At 40.1% G+C, this 21,095-nt stretch overlaps 1 protein-coding gene across 2 annotated transcripts in view; it reads left to right on the top strand.

Annotated features, from left to right (window-relative positions):
- Positions 1-3,982: 3,982 nt before the first annotated feature.
- adgrd2 (adhesion G protein-coupled receptor D2) overlaps positions 3,983-21,095 on the top strand; it is a 34,219-nt gene continuing 17,106 nt past the window's right edge. Inside the window, exons 1-8 of one of the 2 annotated variants that reach the window (XM_055504472.1) lie at positions 3,983-4,267; positions 4,383-4,434; positions 4,590-4,844; positions 4,928-5,557; positions 5,997-6,119; positions 6,219-6,313; positions 6,571-6,873; positions 8,673-8,784. In XM_055504472.1, coding sequence (XP_055360447.1) covers positions 4,223-4,267; positions 4,383-4,434; positions 4,590-4,844; positions 4,928-5,557; positions 5,997-6,119; positions 6,219-6,313; positions 6,571-6,873; positions 8,673-8,784 — 1,615 coding nt within the window. In that variant the 5' untranslated portion in view covers positions 3,983-4,222. The remainder of the gene's footprint in view (positions 4,268-4,382; positions 4,435-4,589; positions 4,845-4,927; positions 5,558-5,996; positions 6,120-6,218; positions 6,314-6,570; positions 6,874-8,672; positions 8,785-21,095) is intronic. The other variant, XM_029134367.3, reaches the window with a different exon arrangement.

Genomic DNA, 21,095 nt, shown 5'->3' with positions numbered 1-21,095 from the left:
GCAGGGCAACACATAGACAGACAACCATTCACACACACTCTCACACCTACAGTACGGGCAATGGAGAGAGTCCAATCAACCTAATGCACGTCTTTGGACTGTGGGAGGAAGCCAGAGAACCCGGAGTGAACCCACGCAAACGCGGGGAGAACGTGCAAACTCCACACAGAAAGGCACAAGGGCCGCCTCCAGAACCTTCTTGCTGTGAGGCGACAGTGCTACCTACCGCACCACCGTGCCGCCCCTCGATAAATATCACTAAATTTTTAAACATGTACACATGGTATTTTCCAAGATATACACTGTTTTAACTCATTATAGCATTCACAAAGCCCGCCTGTGGCTGCAGAATCCATCCAGAATCTGTAGCAAACCTGCACTCAGTCCTTAAGACACACTCAGCCCAGTAAACTGTTTAGTCCAAGATGAGTGAGACAAACCAAAAGGTAATGGAGCATTATCAGGATTAACAGCTTGTTCTCTTCTTGTAAGTACATAATGTGCTGCTACCCTTAATTACAAATATAATTAAAAAAAATACAAATAATTCTAATTAGTTAAACAAAAGTTTAATTTCATATATTCAGACAGAATTCGTGTATGACTTTCTAAGTAGGATTTTCCATTTAGGCCCTAGAGGACACAACTAACAGTGGACTGCCCCATCCTTCTCTGCCTTGTCTTTGTCTTCGTGCCGTGCCAACATCCATTATTGTTTATAAGGCTGCTTTTAAAGGCAGTCTCCATGGCAATAGTGTGACCCCTGCTGTTGTCAGCTAAGTCTTCAGTAACTGGCCTGATTGATGGCGGAGGGGAGGCCATAAAGACAATCTGCTGCTGCCAGATTAGCAGAGACAAACGTGCCCCCCTACTGCTGACCAGCCAGGAATGTTTGCTTACAAGGGATCATCCACCACTTTCTGTCTACAGAGCTACCATCGTATATGTGCTTAGCCTGTAGTAAGATATAGAGCACAGGATGTAGTGAACATGACAGAAAGAGAAAGAGACAACAACAGAAAGAGAAATAAATGTATCAAAACCAAGTTATTTTATGTCATGTTACAAACTGCATTCAGGCAGCCGCGCTAGAGAGTCTCATTAAAGAGCACAGGGGTTAAACAGCCAAGTGGGGGATCGTGACTGTCGTTCTGTCCCATCCTCTACAAGGCCGGCAATTCTGGGAAAAGCCTGTGCATGTAGGTCACTGGTCTTTTATGTGCAGCGATGCAAGCCCAGTAAGTGTTTGACGTTTCCATACCACTTTTACAATCATCAGGTTGTCATGGAAATACTGAGTGGTGGTGGCAGCAAAGTTACAGTGGAGAGAAGTGGGCGAAAGGGAGGCCTGCTCTATGATGCTGATTGATTTCAGCAGGAAGCAGAATAACAAGCAAAGAATTATTTATTACGTATATATTATATAGGACAATATGTGTAAATAGATTGTCCTTACTTAGATTCAATAGCCCCCAACACTGCCTGAATGCTGTGTACGATAGTGTTGACTGGGAGCCAGTAAAGGAACTCAGCATACAAAACACATATGCAGCTATCTCACATCAGCAGCGGCTTCCATGTCTTGTCTGTCTGTGAGGGGACCAGTGGACCAACAGCAGGCATATCCAGGACATGTAGGGTAAATTTAGACATCTCCCACATGTGACCTCCCACACACAGACATGCTATGTCAAGTGTGTTGCTCTGGGATGCACAGGGAATCTCTTGCATTGCATTGATGTCAACTTCCATTCTTTTTATGACCCAATTACTTGGACTTTAGTCGAGGTACTGCAGCATCTCACTGTTTTCATCAACCATGGAGTTTAGATGACCACAAGCCCGACGATCCCTGATGGGATGATAAAAGATTCAGTTTCCTTCAACGCTTTTTGACCTCAGCCCCTTCCAGACACGGAGGTGCCTCCTTTTGTGTTTGTTAGGGCGTGATAATCTTTATACTGGGGTTTGTAAAGCAAAACACGGTTTATGATTACAAGTATTGTCAAAATGACAGTTGATACAGATGGATTCTTTCAAATAACCTAAAATAACAAGTATGTGTTTTCAAGTTCAATCAGCCTTGAAATGCCAGACATCAGAAGAGCCAGCGATCATAATGCTACTCCCAGACACCAAAATATGCATTGTGGTGATTTCTTGAGCTGAAAACAAAGAGCCATAAAAACTGTGGCCTAGATGAAACCCTACACACTTGGAAATGAAGAGAAAAGGGTCATAAACCCTGATCCCAGGATCAGGAAACTCACACTGAGGCATAGTTTGCTCAAACACCAACTTCACTGATCCAGCATCAAGACTGGATCCTTGTTATCTTCTTTCTTTGTTGTGCACATTATTCTTTTATATTTTTTGGAGATTGGAGCTGTCTGCATCGCCAAACTGCTGTGTGTAGGAGAAGATCACTGATGACCAGATGACCAAAGCTTAATAAGGAGCTACCACAACAGTCATCACCAAATGAGACTGGAATTCATCCGGATTGATGCCAAGGCAAAGACCAGCTGTTATCATGTCAGGCCAACGGCCTTTAATGGATTCGTTGATTGCAGAGTCTATAATCCATCCATTACCTGATTCATAAAGTGAGGCTTACCAGTTCAGGAAGCACACAGGGTGATACAAATCAGCTGACTCTGTGGCGTGGGTTTGGAATCCTTTTGATGTAGAGACTCAGCTTTCCTCCATTGGAAAAAAAGCAGAAAACTTGTGTAACAGTAACAAGTGTGTAAGAAAATGCAGTCTTGGTGCTGAACTAGCAAAGTTCACGGTAACAAGAGACTGACCTTTTTACAGTAAGTTGAGATGTGGGAAATGTTACATCACTGAAGTTTTGTTTCATTCCAATCCTATATCAGTATTCCATTATGAATTGATGTGGGTTTTCTCTGACGTGGCTGACCCTTTGTCCACAGCACATGACCTGTGGTCAGTCAATAGTGATCCACCTCTACTTATTTAGTTGTTTTAGATCAGGTCCAAGTATTCTGTAATAACTTACATCATCACATGTCAGCACCAGGAACTAATCCTGCACGTTAGCACATAGTGACCAAATGAGAAAAGTTAGCTCAGTAGCTCAGTGGGAGAATTCCATTAATATTATTAGTCTTTGCTCATTCTGACCTTTGAGCATTTATATTCTCATGTTTTGTGCGGTAGAAAACACATTACGTCCGTTTGTATCCCAGCTGGACTGGATATCTCTTCCCCCTTCACCTCTTTTCTCTCCTCACTCCACCCCCACCTGTGTGTCTGCTATAAATGCCTCTTACTCACTTTCTATTTGAAGCAGTATTACTGTTCAGCCGTATCTGCAGAGACTAAACCTCACACAGATGTGTCTACTTCATTGGTTTGTGTTTCACACTCATCGTGTATACAGATACTGTTGTTTTCCATAACTGTGCTTCAACAGAAAAAAAATAATACGTCATTAAAAGTAAATTAAATAAAAGTGTCAGTGATTTGTTTGACCAAATGATAACATGTGTTTATCACTATCAGAAAAGTGTTTGCTTGTCCCACGGTCACTTCTTTCGCTTTGGCACAAATACAGGATATATGGTTTAATTATGGCCTGCGCAAATACATTATCAGTCAGAAATAAATGTTTTACTAAAAGCAACATGTCTGCTACAGGGATGTGTTTCTATGGATCCTATCCTACATACAGACTCGATGTTTTGCTGATTTCACAAGTGGCAATAACCTTTTATTCATTCATTATTAACAGTGAAACATACATTCTAATTAACTTTCAAGTACTACAGAAGGCATAAATAAGGGCGACATGGTAAAAATGTCTGCCACCCTGCTGGTCTTGATGAACCCTCTTGGCAAATGCTTGACACCGCTTGCGTAAGAAGGGTTCTTTTCAGAAATTGCCCTATTTGCATGACAAAGGCCAATGAGGGTGGGCTTGTAAGTCCAAAGGGAAGCAAGAGACAAAGTGGGACTCAGACAGATATGTTAGGACGACTGGCTGGTTCACAGTCAGGAGAGCAGGAAATAGCTGGATATGCTGGACTTGACGGCAGAAGTACATGATCGGGATTGTGGACTCGATTTGGATCTTGTGCCCAGTTTACCCACAGAGAGGCTCTGCTGCTTCAAGGAAACATCATTTTGATAGTAATTTCATGTTCCATTCTAATTAAGCTGAAAGGTTTAATTCAAGTGGAAACCGCCTGTCACAGAGATGACTGGAGTCCGATATACTGTACTGATCATTGCTTCATTTCTGGTAATAACCTTTTTACTCTTCAGATGCTACAGTAACAGCTTTTTTTCATTTAAGTTATTGTTAATCCATAACACACTGCTTAAAACTAATAATCTGAATGGTTTCATTTCTGTAGGTGGTATGTGAAAGTGAGCGAAGTGGGCCAGAAGGAGTGGAGGAGTCACAGGGTGAGACATTATTAAACACCAAGTGACCTTTTAGGGGCTTGTATTTTTATAGCACTGACAGTTTTTACATAGTACAACAAAGAAATCATTCACTGTCACTATTTGAGTGATGCTGTTTTGTGTTTTAATGCATAGTGTCTGGTTGTGATTTTTAGGGTCCAAATCCGTAGGAACGTCCAGACTGATGCATCTAACATCTCACTTGGCCCTTCAGCTGATTAATGACTCACTGGAATATTCTAGGGCTGAAAGCTTCTGCAGAAGCCAGTTCAGCTCCCTTGCCACTCTTGAAAGCTCTGAAGAACAAGAAGGGGTTCTGCAGCTCCTTCAGCAGTATGGAGTTCGCTCACCCATCTGGCTCAGGAACCCTACCAAAGCAGCTTCCAAGTCTCTTGCCTTCGCCAGGCAGTGTGAGTAAAAACAGTCGACCCAATAATGAAAAGAATTGAATACAATACAGAGGAATACTCATTCTTTGTTTGTTCTAATCTAGATGTACAAGTCAAGGCTCTAAACTTTCCAAAGGAGTCACGTGAGGGTTTTGTTCGTGTTAACATGACCTTCCCTGCCCTGTCATCTGTTAGTGTGTGCGTTTGGGTTCAGTGGGACCCAGACTGGATTGAAGTATCCACTATCTTCTCCTATGCGGCGCCTGTCTTTACCAATGAGTTCCAGCTGCGCGGCCAAGTGGACATGCAAAGACGCATCCTCCTTGCGCTCATCATCCATGGGAAACACCTGCCATATAAAGCATCGTTTGTTAATGATGGAGGATGGCATCACATCTGTGTCACATGGCACCGTAGCAGTAGCCAATGGGCTATTTATGTAGACGGCGAGAGGAAGGACACGGGTTCAGGCACGGACACTTCAGAGGACATCCACGGAGATGGGATACTCATTCTGGGTCAGGATCAGGACTCCTTTGGAGGAAATTTTACAGAGCCCTTTGTTGGAAATATCACTGACCTGAATGTTTGGAATATGTCTTTGGAAATGAAACATGTCAACGCCCTCAATTCTTGTTCACCAATGGCGCCGGAGGCACTTTTCACCTGGAACCTAGACAACCTCTTCAGTCACCCTGCGGTAAGAGAAGTGAAGGCCCTTCTGCTTTGCCCAGGTACGAGCCCATGTTTGTGTTGCCACATTGCAGATGTGTTTCAGTTACCAGTTTGTAACTGTTTCTGCTATTTGCCTTCTTCTGTTTTGGTTGTAAAAACTAAATGGTCCGAACTTATATTGCGCATTTAAACACCCTTCCGGGGTGCAAAACGCCATTCTACTACATTCACCCATTCACTCTCATAGTGATGCCAGCAGACACTGTACTTCTTTTGGGGAATCTGGTCCTTAGCAACATTAATTTTTTTTTTTTTTCAGGTGTGACTTTCCTAGTGAAAAACAATTATAATGTTATCATTATTTTATATTTTTAATATAATATGTGCTAAAGAACAAAGCTGCATATTAAATAGTAATGTTGAATTTGTTGACTGTTGTTCAGCTGTTTCATCTTATTTAGTGTCTGTCTGAATGTGATTGTGTGAACGTGTGAGCAGCAGGTCACCAGTGGAGGGAGCTACAGCGCTGTAGAAGGCTGCAGAGCTGGTCAGACGAGCTCCCACTCCTTGACTTCACAGACTGCTCTGATGTCCTGCCATTCATCTGCAAGAGCAGCAAAGGTAGGGCTTAGATTGTCAAGCTGCATGATCAAACTATTTCACAAAATATATTAGAGCTGATAAGATTAAGGTTCTAAAGTGTTCTTCTTGTCCACACAGAGAGTTACTTAAAGATAAAGCAGATGAGTGATTCTCAGAGCTCTCAGCCCACTACCTTCATGAATCACCTGATGAAGCTCTCAAACCAAACCCAGGTCCACAACCTTCTCATCCATGTTAACCATGACTGTCCCTTTTCTTTATGATGACATGTTGTTTTCCAGGACAAATGTAATTTTAATTGAAGTATATGAGAAAAACTAAGTTAAAATGCACTAAATCAACTAAATTACTAAATGTTCCTAAATGTAAATATTCCTGAAAAATGACTGAACCACTATACTCGGACTTATAATAAAATATTAACTTTTTTATTTTTGTTACAACAAAAAATAAAAATGAACAAATACAGGTTTTGGAACAGCCACTTCTGAACCAGCAGCTGTCAAGGGTCCACAACATATCCCAGGTGTCTGCACTGCTAGACATCTCAGTCCAGGCCCTGGAGGACACCCAGCAAGACGGACTGCAGCCAGTGGACATGGTGTCCCTCATCCAGTTGTTGTCTTTGGCTGCAGACATTCCCTCACAACCGTTCTCTGATGCTACCAACTACAGCCAGGAGAGCATCCAGAAACTGACCCAGCACTTTGTCAGGGTGGCTGACAGCATCATCAATGAAGACAACACCAACAAGTGGCAGGCCATCAGAGAGGTAGCGTATGACGTTTACCGTAGCTCTTTTTTTAGCTACATTTCTAACCCCTCTGTGTGGAACTTTTAGAAGGTAGATGCATAAAGAGTTAGCAGATGTGCAGCAGCAAAGCATTCAGGCCATTGCTCAAGGACACTGATGTGTTCAGCCTTAAAAGATTTGATGGTTTGAAGATGTTCTAGTGCAAGTTCAGATTAAAAACAGCTCTTTATAAAACTGTGTTTGTGCGTAAATGTTTATTGTAGAACAGCTGCTTTTCTGTAATATTTTATGCATGAATTAATTACAATAGTAAGCACTGAGCAAGTAACATTCATCCTCCACACAATTTCAACTGCGTTTTACAAGGTGGGATCACAGGGGCAGCAATTTAAAGCAAGATCCCCAGACTGCCCTTTTTCTGGACACTTGATCTAGGTCTTGCAGGGGAGAGGCAATCCCAGGGTTGAGACACCAGTGGCGTTCCAGGCCATCTAGGTGCATGGGCGAAATCACAATTTTGCGTCCTCCACCCACCTTCCTCCCGATCACGACCACGGCTAGGAATCCGGACACTGGGAGGCTCTTCCTCCCATTACACCTTTTACCGTCATTGCCCTTGTGAGCGTTGAAATCTCCCAGCAGAACAATGGAGTCTGGGAATCCAGGAACCCCAAGAGGGCTGGGTGTTGTTTGATCCATTAGTACAAACACCTTAAAGCTCTGAAAATCTCCAACACATGACAGCTTGTACCAAGTCCATCCAGGTCACCACCTCACACTGTAGGCAACTCCAGAGTAAAAGATAGACCAGTCCCTGTCAATTAGTTACCGAAGCTCAAACGGTGCATGAAACTGTACCGTTTCAATTTGACACTACTGTTGACTTTTGCTTGTTGACATCAGGATATTGTTTTGCAGAGGCCATTTTCAGTATGAATATAGCAATACCTAAACTGTTTAAATATTATTAAAACTGATTCTGATTCTGAAGTTTATTTATAACTCTAGATCTGCAATTCCAGCAGTAAAGCACTGGAGGGTGGCATGCTTCTATTAATACACAATTAGAAAAGCTCATCATCAGCTTTGGAATTAGAAATTTGCCAGAAGGCTAATAGAAAAAACATGAGAAAGGCAGCACCTGCTTCAAGAGGTATTGGCTGGGATATTGTTCAGCCATTACCAATTTATATGCTGCACAACATGATTCAAAAAGCAACCAATGCTCTATGGTCTTTCAAATTCTATTATTTGTTTTGTCACATACAGTATGTATCTGCACTTTTAATGTGAATGGAGTTTATGGATCTGTATTAAGGTTGGCTTATGAGTGTTGTTTAAGTGGATGTTTCTCTCAGCACCTAGCTTCCCAACCGCTCCAAGGCCACTAAGCCTAAGCTCAATGAATGAACAACATTCTGAAATTCTGTGCTTGTACTCATACCCAAATGTCTTCCACTCAGCCCCTCACTCTGGTTTCAAGGCTCAGCTTTAAACAGGCATGTTGAATTCAGGTTTCAGTTAGTGGCTAAATCTACAATTGAATCATGCATCTGTTGCATCATAAGCCTCTATTAAACGCTGTAACTGTACATATGGATTTGTATCCTGATTTCTTTAAGCCAAGGGAACGCCCTGACAATATAGTGGCACAGCAATCGTACTGCAGTGAAACACTTGTAGAAGTCCAACTGTAGATGATGACAACCTTTTACAGGCACTGACATTGTTTTCTTGTTAAAAAGGACCTTCTTAGCCTTTGTTAAACTGAGCTTGTTCATGAGTGATGCTACTGCTTAGTGCTTTGTGTGTTTCAGGTGGTGAATGGCCCGATGGATGTGATTAATTGTATTGACCGCATGGTGACAAGCCTGAGTCCTCAACTAATGACGGAAACCAATCACCTACTCATTCATCGTCCCAATATCAGTGAGTCTCTTCCTTCATCACACACAGGGTTTATTTGATTATCAAATAGGCATTACAGCTCTCACACCTTATATTATCATGTTGTTGTTATTAATATTGTTATTATAATTATGCCTTTTTGTTGTTCTCTATCATAAACACATTGTAGAACCTTTGTTAAACTTGGTGCTTGAATGTCTTAATGGTACTTCAAACTTAAAAGAAAACTTCACAGATTTTCAAAGGGGGTTGACCAAAACGACCTCAGGTAGTATGGAAAAATGAAGGGACACTCAGATTCCTCCATAATTTCTATGTAGAGAAAATTATTCCTCCTCCAAGACACCCTGGCACATTGTTTGCCATGTGCTCACGGACTACAACTAGTGCTTCCTGGTTTTCTCTGTATCTGCCCCAGCCACAGTCAGGCATTTTTAACAAAATTGTAAAGCAATGTCCCTAACCCTATTTTAACAGTGTGTTTAAATAAAGACATTGTTTGTATATTGTTTAGCAGCTTTTAATTTTGAATCAAAGCAGACAGTTGTGAGAAAGCCACAAATTCTTTATTTAGACAAAACCCTCTCCCACAAGACGTTTTTCCCTTCCAAGAGTCTCTGTAACAATACACAACTGGAAATTAATTATTAAATTAGTATTAGAGTTGCTGCCACCCAAGCAAATGCACAGGCTAACGTTAGGGACGTAAGCTAGCGCTACTATCGACTGTCCAAAACAGATGAGCAGCAGCTTGTAACTTACTTGTACTGAAACTTTACAGCACAAGCTAAAACAATAAATGGTTCAATATATTACTTACTCAGCGCTCATTCCACAGTTCTTTTCTGGTTTGTCCGTGGCATCCTGAAGCTAGTTTCAACTGCTACTTTGTTTACAAGCAGCAGAAAACTAATAACCCACACGTTCCCCCAACAACAGTAGAATCCACAACTTCAGCCAAGAGGAATCGCAACTATGACACTGATATTGCCTACACAATGAAATAGTAATATTAAATTAGTTGACAGCCACTCAGAGCTAATATATAAGCTATTTATTTATTTATTTAGTTCAAGCATGTAAACATGATAATACAAAAAAACAGTAATAAATAATATATAATAACAACAACATCAATTCATTTCTATAATTCACACATGGATAAATGCTTGAAAGGTAATAGAAGGAAGTAATACCTATCTAGTTCTACCCCCTTTCATATTACATTTTATCTTCATATACCATCACTATTGCCCATACAAACAGACGCAATAACACTTACAATATTACCCACCAACAAAGTTATACACTATTTAAACCCAAAAATGCAAGATATAGTGCCCTGTAACATTGGGCACTGATAATGATAGCATGAACCCTATTTTAGCTTTTTATTTGACAATGTACTGTCAGACTAAAATAAATCAATATAGTAAATATGCCTGTCAATCATTAATGCTGTCTTCATGAAACCCTCATTTATCCAGTGTCTATACTAATCACTCATTATGCCTATACTTCCGGTAAATGTACATTTTATATTTATATTTAAAATGTTTTATGTTAGTGTTTTGCTTTATATCCTCTTCAAGATTATTCCATAATTTTACTCCACTTATAGATAAGCAGAAACTTTTTTCGCTGTGCGAGTAAACTGTGCGAGTTTTCAGGTATAAATGGCCCCTTAAGTTATAATTTCTTTCAAAGAACAATTTCTGAATTCCAGCCAGCAGCAGATTGTTTCTAGCGTTATACATGAATACAGCAGCATTAAATTCCCATAGATCATATAGTTTAAACTGTTGACTTTTCAGAATACCCATTTGTATGATCCTGGAACTCAAGTTTATGTACAATTCTTATAGTCCCTTGTTGGAGTGTATGTATAACGGATGTATAATGATTTAAGTTCACCTTTGTATTGTATTTTCCCCCATTTTATATGTAGTAATTTAAATAAGGCAAAATCAAAGCACAATATAGGATTTGTAATGCCTTCACATTCAGTATTTGTTTTACGCTTGCTAAAACAGAAATGTTTTAAGACATTTTTTTCTGTATGTATTTTATGTGTGGCTTCCAGCAAACTATAACTACACCTAGTTCTCACCAAGAGCCCATATAGTGGTGTCATCAGGAACTAAGATATATTTCAACAATTTCAATTCTTATTTACCTCTAATAATTTTATTTATTTAGTATAGCTTCTTAGAATTTCTCATTATGTTAGTTAATCTATTTTTGTATGTCTTAAACATATTCTATTCATTCTCAGATCTGTGTTTTATAAATTCCCTATATAATGTATTCTTCTTCATGCAATCTGTAATCCTTTAGTCATCCATGGCTTCTCAACATAATTCTTATTAGCTTTATGTTGAACCCTTGGACAGTTCTTATCAAATAGTGATATAAATGTATTCCCAAAGACTCCGTATACAGTAAATTGTCCGGATCTCGTATCTTGTATATGTCTTCCCAATTCTAAGCCATCAGTTCCTGATTTAACTTCTTGATAAATTCTTCAGTTCTCGCTCTTCTACAGTATATGTGGTTTTATTTACTGGCTTATATTTTCTATGATAACATTCATAAAGTATAAATACTGGCAGATGGTCACTAATCTCATTCATCAAGAGTCAACTTACTATATTATTATTAATATAATTTGTGAAAATATTCAATTCAATTTAATTTTATTTATATAACGCTAAATCACAACTAAGTTATCTCAAGGCACTTTACAAAGTAAGGTTTAATACCTTACACAGCTAAACCCAACAAATCTCACATACAAGCTTTTAATTTGACAGCAACAGTGGAGAGGAAAAACTCCCTCTCTAACGAGGAAGAAACCTCCAGCAGAACCAGGCTGGATGTGGGCGGCCATCTGCCTCGACCTGTTGGGGTGAGAGGATAGAGAGAAAGAAAAGCACAGCAACAACAACAAGCAACAACAAGCAACAACAGACCACAGGCAGGATGGTAGGACCAGGGACTGGATGCAGGCAGGATGGTTGGATCTGCAGCTGCCCATCACAGACACCAAACTTAGAGTTCAAAGATACCTGTAGGTGAGGACAGAGTGGAGGAGAGAGAGAGAGAGAGAGAGAGAGACAGAGAGAGAGAGAGAGAAGGAGGGAGAGAGAGAAGCACAACTAATGGAGAGAAAGAGACAAGGTTAGTTGAACATAGAACAATGGTGGGAGGGTATTGGACAGAAGAGGTAGAAGGAAACAGAGGAGCTCAGTGTATAAATTAAGTCCCCCAGCAGTCTATGTCTATTGCTGCTTAACTAAGATATGGTGCCTATGACTAACAATCATTGCCAGTGACCTGAACCATCTCTAACTATAAGCTTTATCAAAAAGGAAGGTTTTAAGCCTAATCTTAAAGGTGGAGAGTGTGTCAGCTTCTCCAACCTGGACAGGGAGCTGGTTCCAGAGGAGAGGAGCTTGGTAGCTTAAAACTCTGCCTCCTGTTCTACATTTAATGACTCTAGGAACCACAAGTAGCCCAGCGTTCTGAGAACAAAGCGTTCTGCTGGGAGCATAAAGAACTATGATGTCTTTAAGATAAGAAGGAGCTTTATCATTGAGTACTTTGTAGGTGAATAGGATAATTTTAAATTCTATCCTACATTTTACAGGCAGCCAGTGCAGAGAAGCTAATGTTGGAGAAATGTGATCTCTCTTTCTAAGTCCTGTCAGAACTCTGGCTGCAGCATTTTGAATAAGCTGTAGGCTTTTTAAGGAGCTGTTAGGACATCCTATGAGTAAGCAGTTATAGTGGTCCAGCCTAGAGGTAACAAATGCATGGATCAGTTTCTCTGCACCGCTCTGAGAGAGGACGCTTCTGATTTTAGCTATATTGACCAAAGATCCTGGTCAAAGATGACGCCAAGGTTCCTCACAGTAGAATCTGAAGCTAATGTTATGCCATCCAGGGTGGCTATCTGACTCAATAGTGTCTCTCTCAGATTTTTAGGCCCACAATAGGAATTTCAGTTTTATCTGAACTTGGTTGAAGGAAGTTTTGGGACATCCAGGATTTGATGTCTTTTAAACAACCCTGAATTTTGACTACATGTATAGGCTAAACAGAATTGGACCAAGCACAGAACCCTGTGGTACTCCATAGCTAATACTTGTGCATGTGGAAAATTTCTCATTAACATGAACAAACAGGAATCTGTTCAACAAATAGGATTTAAACCATCCCAATGCTGTTCCTTTTATCCCGATTCTATGTTCTAGTGTCTTTAATAGAATGATATGATCAACTGTATCAAATGCAGCACTAAGATCTAACAGGACAAGGACAAAAACTAGACCATTGTTCGAAGCTAATAGAAGATCATTAGTGACTCTAACCAGAGCTGTTTCTGTGCTATGATGTTTTCTAAATCCTGACTGAAAATCTTCATACAGGTTACTACCACTAAGGTGGTCAGATAATTGTTTAGCCTGTTTTTCAAGAATCTTAGAAATAAAGGGTAAATTTGAAATTGGCCTATAGTTGACTAGTTCTCCAGGGTCCAGGGTAGGTATTTACAATAGAGGTTTGACCACAGCCACCTTAAAAGCCTGTGGTACATAGCCTAAATGTGTAGATTGGTTGATTTGATTTAATATGGACGAGCTGATTAAAGGTAGAACTTCTTTGAGTAATCTGTTTGGGATTGGATCTAAAAGACAAGTGGACGACTTAGAAGAGTTGATTATTTAGGTTAACATCATATGAGTTATGGGGAAGAAGCTGTCTAGGTAAGACAGAAGATTTGGTAAATTAAAAGTTGATGGATCTAGACAGTGCTTTCTGTCATTTGGAAGAAGTTGCTGCTGAATGTCTTTTCTAATGGTGATAATTTTATTAGTAAAGCAGTTCATGAAGTCATTGCTGCTGAGATTTAGGGGGATAGTAGACTCAACACAGCTATGACACTTAGTCAGCCTGGCTACAGTGCTGAAAAGAAACCTGCACAAAGTGCTTTTTTATATATGATTAGACTGTCCTTCCAAGTAATGAAGTTTGCATTTATTTTGTTGGAACGCGACTGCCTTTCTAGTTGTCTAGTCCTGTGCTTTAGGCTACGGATCTCTGAGTTATACCACAGAGCTAACCTCCTCTGATTCACTGCCTTCTTCTTCAGAGGAGCCACTGTTTCTAACATTGTACGTAGAGAAGCTAAAGCATCATCTACAAGATAGTCAACCCGTTCATAAGGATTATAAGGTGACTGTTCTCCTCTGCGTATTTTCAAGACATTGAGGCAAAAGATGATGGAATCATCTGCTTGAATCTGGCAACAGCATTGTCAGATAAACAGCTCCTATAGTAACATTTCTTTCCAGCTATTGTAAGGTAAATTATACTAAATTCAAAAGTTAATAAGAAATGGTCAGATAACATAGGGTTTTGGGGAAGAACTATTAAATTATCAATTTCAACCCCATATGTCAGGACAAGATCAACATCTACATGAATGTTAAATTCTCTCACTACCATGACTTTATCTGTGCTAGAACTAAGTCAGATAAGAATTCAGAGAATTCAGTTAAGAACTCCGAATATGGAGCAGGAGGACGATAAACAATAAAAACACAACTGGCTTCTGAGTTTTTGAATCTAGGTGAGAAAGGCTCAGAGTGAGGCTCTCAAATGAGTTATAACTATGTTTAGGTTTAGGAGTAATTAATAAATCTGATTTATAAATTGCTGCTACTCCTCCACCTCTACCTGTACTTCTTGGAACATGATAGTTGATGTGATTCTTTGGAGTCGACTCATTTAAAGTAACATATTCATCCTACTGCAGCCAGGTTTCAGTGAGACAGAACAGATCTATGTGATGGCCACTTATCAAGTCATTTATTAACAAGGATTTAGATGAGAGAGATTTGATATTTAATAAACCACACTTTATTAACTTACTGTTACTTTGTTCTGTAAGAACTGCTTTGATGTTTATTAAATTCTGGTAAATCACTCCTGTTTGATTTGTTTGTGACTTGTATAGTTTAGGTGGTCGGGGAGCAGACACAGTCTCTACAGTATGTGATAACTAAGAGTGGGTGGCGGCTGTAAAGAACATGCAGGGAGTTGGTAAGACTGCGACTCTGCGTCCTGGGCTCCACTCTGAGTTGTCACGGAGTGGGGAGGCTAAGCAACATGGCAATGTTACTAGAAAGCAGAGAGGCTACGTTCAACGTGGGATCGACGCCGTCTCTTCTAATCAGCCCAGGTTTTCCCCAAAACCTGTTACTATTACTATTACTGTTGCATTATGCGTTGTTATTCTACTTGGTCTGGTAATTTTATGACATAAACTACTAATATACAGGGTGTTGATGAATTTCTCAGTTTCCTTCTGGTTCTTAGGATTTAACAGATCAATGTTGAAGTCACCACATATGAACATTACTTTGTGATTTTTGTTCGTATAGTTGTGTACATCCATTCAGTCTTTGAAGGTATCTATATTAGAAACTGGTGTTCTATATATACAGCTTATTAAGATATTTTTCTTCTTTTCCATCATTATGTCTATAGTTACACACTGTAAAAAATTATCCACCTCAGTTGACATTTTATCTACCACTTTATATCTAAAGTTTTTATCCACATACAATGCCACACCACCCCCCGTCCTCATTTCTCTATTCATACATATCATACTGTATCAGATCATATCATAGCATATCATATCATATCATACCATGGATGGATGGATGGATGGATGGATGGATGGATATTATATTAAATGACTGAGAGATTCTTGAGATGGTCTTTAATATTCTGTTAGTTTGCATATAAACTTATGCTACTGAAGTGAATTATTGGTATTTTATTTTCAGTCTTGATTTTTTGTTAAACTAAAACTGACATCTGTCTAGTTGTAACAGTTATTGTTAATATTTGTAAATAGATTGTTTTCCGGATCAATGTCCTGCTCCAGGTCCTGTGAGTGATATTCAGTATATCCATCAGTTCCAGTTCAGTTATCATCAGATTAAGCTAACAATAGCCACAAAAGCTAATGCCACTCTACACAATCCAAAACACGACAAGCAGCAGTTATTAAATTTACTCAAACTTAGCAGCGCAAGGTAAAACAATAAAAGGTTGGATATATTACTTACTCAGTGCTCATTTGACCCTTCTGTCCGTGCTGTTTTTTCGGGTTTTTCCCTTGGTATCCTTGGTACAACTTCATCCAAGAGAAACAGGAAGCGGTAGATTCATTGCAGCACTAGGAAATTCTGTTGTGCTTCTTTCAGCACAGAGACACGATGCATCTAGCTCTTCTCAGTCTGTTGCAGGATGCCAGCTCTCAGCCCTCTGCTGCAGCCCCGTCCTGCTCCAAACAGCCTCGTACTCCTCCATTTGGCGTAACCAATCTATAGCAGGACTTTCGGCCATTAAATATTAGTGCTGTATGCGTATGCAAGGAAAAACAATGACGGACAGAGCGTTTTCGCTCCAACATGCTGGCCCCGCCCCTCACCAACTGGCCCCGCCCCCTCTCAGTTCGACCATTGCTGGGGCAGGTACATAGGAAACCAGGAAGCACTAGTTTTTAAGCCCACGGCAAAGCATCTGCCGAGGCATCTTCCCGGAGGAATAAATGATAACTTCTCTGCATAGAAATTATGGAGCAATCTGAGTGTCTCTTCATTCTTAAATATTACCCGACACCGTTTTGGCCAAATTTTCCTTTAATATGAATTTTGTAGTGGAAATCTTCTTATTAAGAAATCAACTGGAGATCATCAGTTTGAGAAACCATCTCAAAGTTTACTCACGTGTCGACACAGAGTAGATCACAATTTCAGTACATCTAAGATGAAAGGCACATCTTACATGTACAAAGTATCCACTGAAGGACTGAGGACACAAGACCTGTATTTATACCCTGTTACAAACATCCACATGAGCTGTTGACTACTCCTTGATTTACATGAGTGCAGTAAACCCCCTCTTTACTTCCTTAACAATGTTCCCGTGGTCACTACAGTGAAACACCCACCATTTGATAATGCTTGATGACCCCCCAGGAACAACCCTCAGCCAGAGGCACAGCATGTCAAGACAAAGAATTCCCACCATTTTCATATAATAATTTTTGTTTTTTATGTTTAATTGTCTTATGTTCAACTTGCGGTCGACTTTCCTCTTTCCTCCTCAGCTTTTTAGTATCATCATACTTTTGTGTATAAATGTCGTTTGAACCTTAGACCCTCCATCGAGTCTTGACCTTTTCAGCTTTGTCAGTTTAGGTCAGTGCTTCTCAATTATTTTCCATAACCCCCCACAGGAAAAAGTAAACATTTTGCGTCCCCCCACTGCTCAGAATGTGATAAAAAGCTAAACTGTTTCGGTTTTTTCGTTAGAGGTGGATTCAAACCTACAACTTCAGCATCAGCAGCGTAATGCACTAACCATACATACATAATTAGAAAGAGTTGAGCGCTTGCTGGTTTACTGAAATGGGATGATTGTTGGCAATATTCGTCACATTTTTTGCAGTTAAAAACTCTTAACGACTCATCAGCGTGATTGTGGTGTTATGTCTTTAAGTGAGGCCTAAACTTATTTGGCTTCACGCTGTACTGTTTAGACACAGTAAACATACTGGTCTTTCCTTGTCTCCCGCCGTAGTCACAGTGAAGCCAATTACTAAATACGCGTTGTCATATTCCCTCATCTTAATTTTTGAGAGGAGGTTGGCTTTCCAAGCTTGTCATTGACTGAACACACCTGGTCAAGGTAATCAGTAAGAGTTAGGGCAAAGAGAGTTGGAAAACCAGCAGGGACAGCGGCCTTTGGTGGAACCAGTTTGAGACCCTGCTTTAAAGTCTGAAAGGCTGATTTTCTGAACCTATACTTCCTCTGCACGTTTTCTCCATCAGTCTCTGTTTTCGAGGTGTCAGTTAGAAGCTCTCATAGAACATGTCATTTCCATGGCAACAGCACAGGTGTATTACATCATTATACAATGAGATCAGATCTTTCTTCAAAACAGCAGTTTAAGATACACATGACTGCACGTAGACAAAGGTACACACATACACACATTCAGCTTAAAGTCTCTCAAAAACACACAAAAGCTCATTGTGTGTGTTTTTAATTGACTTCAAGGTCATTTTCTAGTATTGTCCCTCAGCTATTTCCTCCTTCTCCATCAGATGCTAAAATGAAACACAGACAGGCACAAACACACTGTTTTGACACACACTGACTCACAAATCATTGCTGTTTCTCCAGCAGGTGTTAAGACAAATTACACAACAAACACTCCTATTGCAAGCGGACAGCAAGGCCTTCTCTGCTGGCTGAAATATACTCAGTAAATCTTAAATATGTAAAAACTAATCATCAATCATCATAATCAATTGGTTGCACTGCCTTTAGAAAATCTGTAATGTGCACGTGACATGTGCACGGCCTTTGACTAGATAGGCACCAAAAAACTGAAATGCAGCTCTTCACAAAAAATTGTAATATATTCTTGTAATGATTCTGTGTTTGACTGGATGCCAAAATGCACTTCCAGTATGAATATCTGTAAATAGAGGCCTCAGCAACTTCGAACTTCCATATGTTCGAAGCACAATTACTATAGATTTACTCTGTAAAAAGGAGGTTTTGCTGAAATGAAGTAGGACAAATTCTGCGAACAGTCAGATAAGGTTATGAGATGACTAGTGTGGATGTGTAATGTTTTTCCTCCATTATAGCAGCTACAATAGAAACAAAATTGATCAACATATCTAAATGGTTATTTATATCCTTCCGACTAAATATCAACAGTGCACAACTATAGTCCAGCGTGTCCGTGGGAGCAATTGGCCTAAAAACACCAACCCAGAACTGACAGAACTCCAAGCCAGTGAGAGTCACCCAACACGTTTTATGGCCTAGGTGTAAACCGTGACCAGATGGCGGACCAGTGAATAACTTGACCTAGAATGTAGGAATAATAAATAATGGCATTGGTTCACCAGTAATGTGGACTTTATACGGCCATAATTGAATGTTTATGTTGTTTATTTAGCTTAGCATTTTTTGTGTTTGGTTCATAACTCACCTCATCTGATAGCTAGGGTGCTTTGCCACATTTCCTTGGATTCCTTAGATCCTTTGCTTTCATTTAAGCTGAATATTATTAGGTTTTTATCAGGTTTGGATAAAGTAAAGATAAAGTCCATAATCCGGTGGGAGCTGACCATGTAAAAATAAATAAAATAAAGTTCACAATTTATTACTAAAATAGTATGTTCTTTCAGTTTTATCACATCACAGTGGAAGATTGGCAAATTTTTATACTGAATGACCTTCTTGACGCAACCCCTCTTGAACCTGCGACCTGGGTAGCAGCAGCGCAATGCGTTAACCACTACAGTCTGCACAGTTCCTCCTAAAAACGCATCATGAGTTTCGGTGCTCTGGGCGAGATCATGATTTTGCGCCCTCTCCTCCGCTCTGGGAGCGTATATGCAAGTTCAAGCAGTTGATCACATTGACAGGTTCACCAAGGACAGACTGGCCATTCTAGACAGTCATCACCGGAGACAACGGCAGCCAATAAATAGAAATCTACAGACAGCCTACCAACACTGACAATGACTGCTGTGTCTCATGTTTTATTTTCATCACCTACTACAACACAGACCAGGATTCATCCTGACTCACAGGGTGGAGAACATCCCCACTTCCACAGAAGTAGGAAAATGACTAGCTAAAGACAACTTTCAAAACCTGGAAAACCAACGAACACACTGAGACAGGAAGTGGTCCACTCAAAAGACCAGACACCAAAACATAAGATGAGCTAAATACTGTAGAGAGACATCAGAGATGTACATTAGTGAAAACTAAACAACTGCACAAGACGATATAGCACCACAAAAGGAAAGGTTTCAGCAGTGTATCTCCTTTTAAAAGGCCACTCATTTGAGGACAACAATGTTCACATTCTTAACAAAGAAGACAACTGGTTCTCCCTCTCGCTCCTTGGACACAACCTCACATTTATTATAATGTCCTATCATCTGTTCTTAGATAAATTACGACCACCAGAGCCTGGAAGGACATGCAGTAAACTGTGTGATGGTAGAGTTCACACCACCTCATAACCTCACATGACGAGCCCATTCTTTACAGGAGTGAGACCTACAGTAATGGAGGATAAATGTGTGGCCTTGAGTCAACTGTCCACACACTTTGGAAGCTGCCTGGACAGGAGGACCTAGGCTATAAATTAAAGATCTGACTTAACTTTCAGGAGAGAATATTTACTAGCTGATTGTTTGACAGGCAGATTATTTTTATTTCAAGTCTATCCTTAAATTTCCCTCATTTTCTCAAGTGAAGTGTATTTTTCTCTTATCTATTCCTTTTTTTTGTTTTCCTAATTTTCTTACTTTTCTTTCTAAAATTTGGCTCTACCACCTTTTGGTATTTTTGTGTCATGGCTGCCATTGTCAACTTCTGATCTTATTGCTTGTCTACTTTTTCATTCCTTATCTTGTTTTACTTTTGGAACTTAAATGCAGCCACCTTTTTTTATTTTTCATAGCAGCTTTCTCCAAGAACCAATGTTGTTATACATTTTAAATCCTATCATCAATGATAAAGATGATGATAATATTAACTAAAAAAAGTAATTTTTCGATTTTCTCAAAAATATGTGGGAGAGCTGTTCTGCTGCTGCAACAATGCCACACGCTGATTAAGCTGCTGACATCAAAAAGTTGACTATGACAAAACTATGAAAACGACAAAACGTTGACAAAGCTTAAAATGATGACGATTCAAAATTTGAACAACATAAAATATAAACGCCCAACGCCAAAACAGAAAACACTAACAGGGAGGGCGGAGGGAGGACCGGAGGCAGGCAGAACCATAAAAACAAGGCTGCATAAAGAAAAAACAAGAGTCCATAAGGTAAGTCCATCGCATGGGAGGCACAACACAAAGTCCAAATCATTCTCTCAGGGAGGATGAAGGCGAGGAGAGTCTGGCGCACAGAGTGCCCAGGGGCGAACGGTGGGTTCTGGGAAGTTGGCGCTGAAGCCAGCCACATCCAGAGCCCGACAGGGGATGAAGGCATCCTCCAGATGGGGAGTCATCCTGGATGCAGGAGTGTCGAGGCGGCAAGGACAGACAGAGCCAGAACCAGAGATGAGGACAGACGAGGGGCTGGAGCCAGAACCAGAGCGGGGGCAGATGAGGAGCTGGGACTAAAGATGAGGACAGATGAGGAGCTGGGCCTAGAGACAAGGACAGACAAGGAGCCGGAACCAGAGATGAGGACAGACGAGGAG

Source organism: Betta splendens, chromosome 19, assembly GCF_900634795.4.
Source record: "Betta splendens chromosome 19, fBetSpl5.4, whole genome shotgun sequence".
In the NCBI taxonomy this organism is placed as follows: domain Eukaryota; kingdom Metazoa; phylum Chordata; class Actinopteri; order Anabantiformes; family Osphronemidae; genus Betta; species Betta splendens.
Note: the sequence above shows the minus strand (reverse complement) of the source record. Positions and strands in the feature narration are given on the sequence as shown.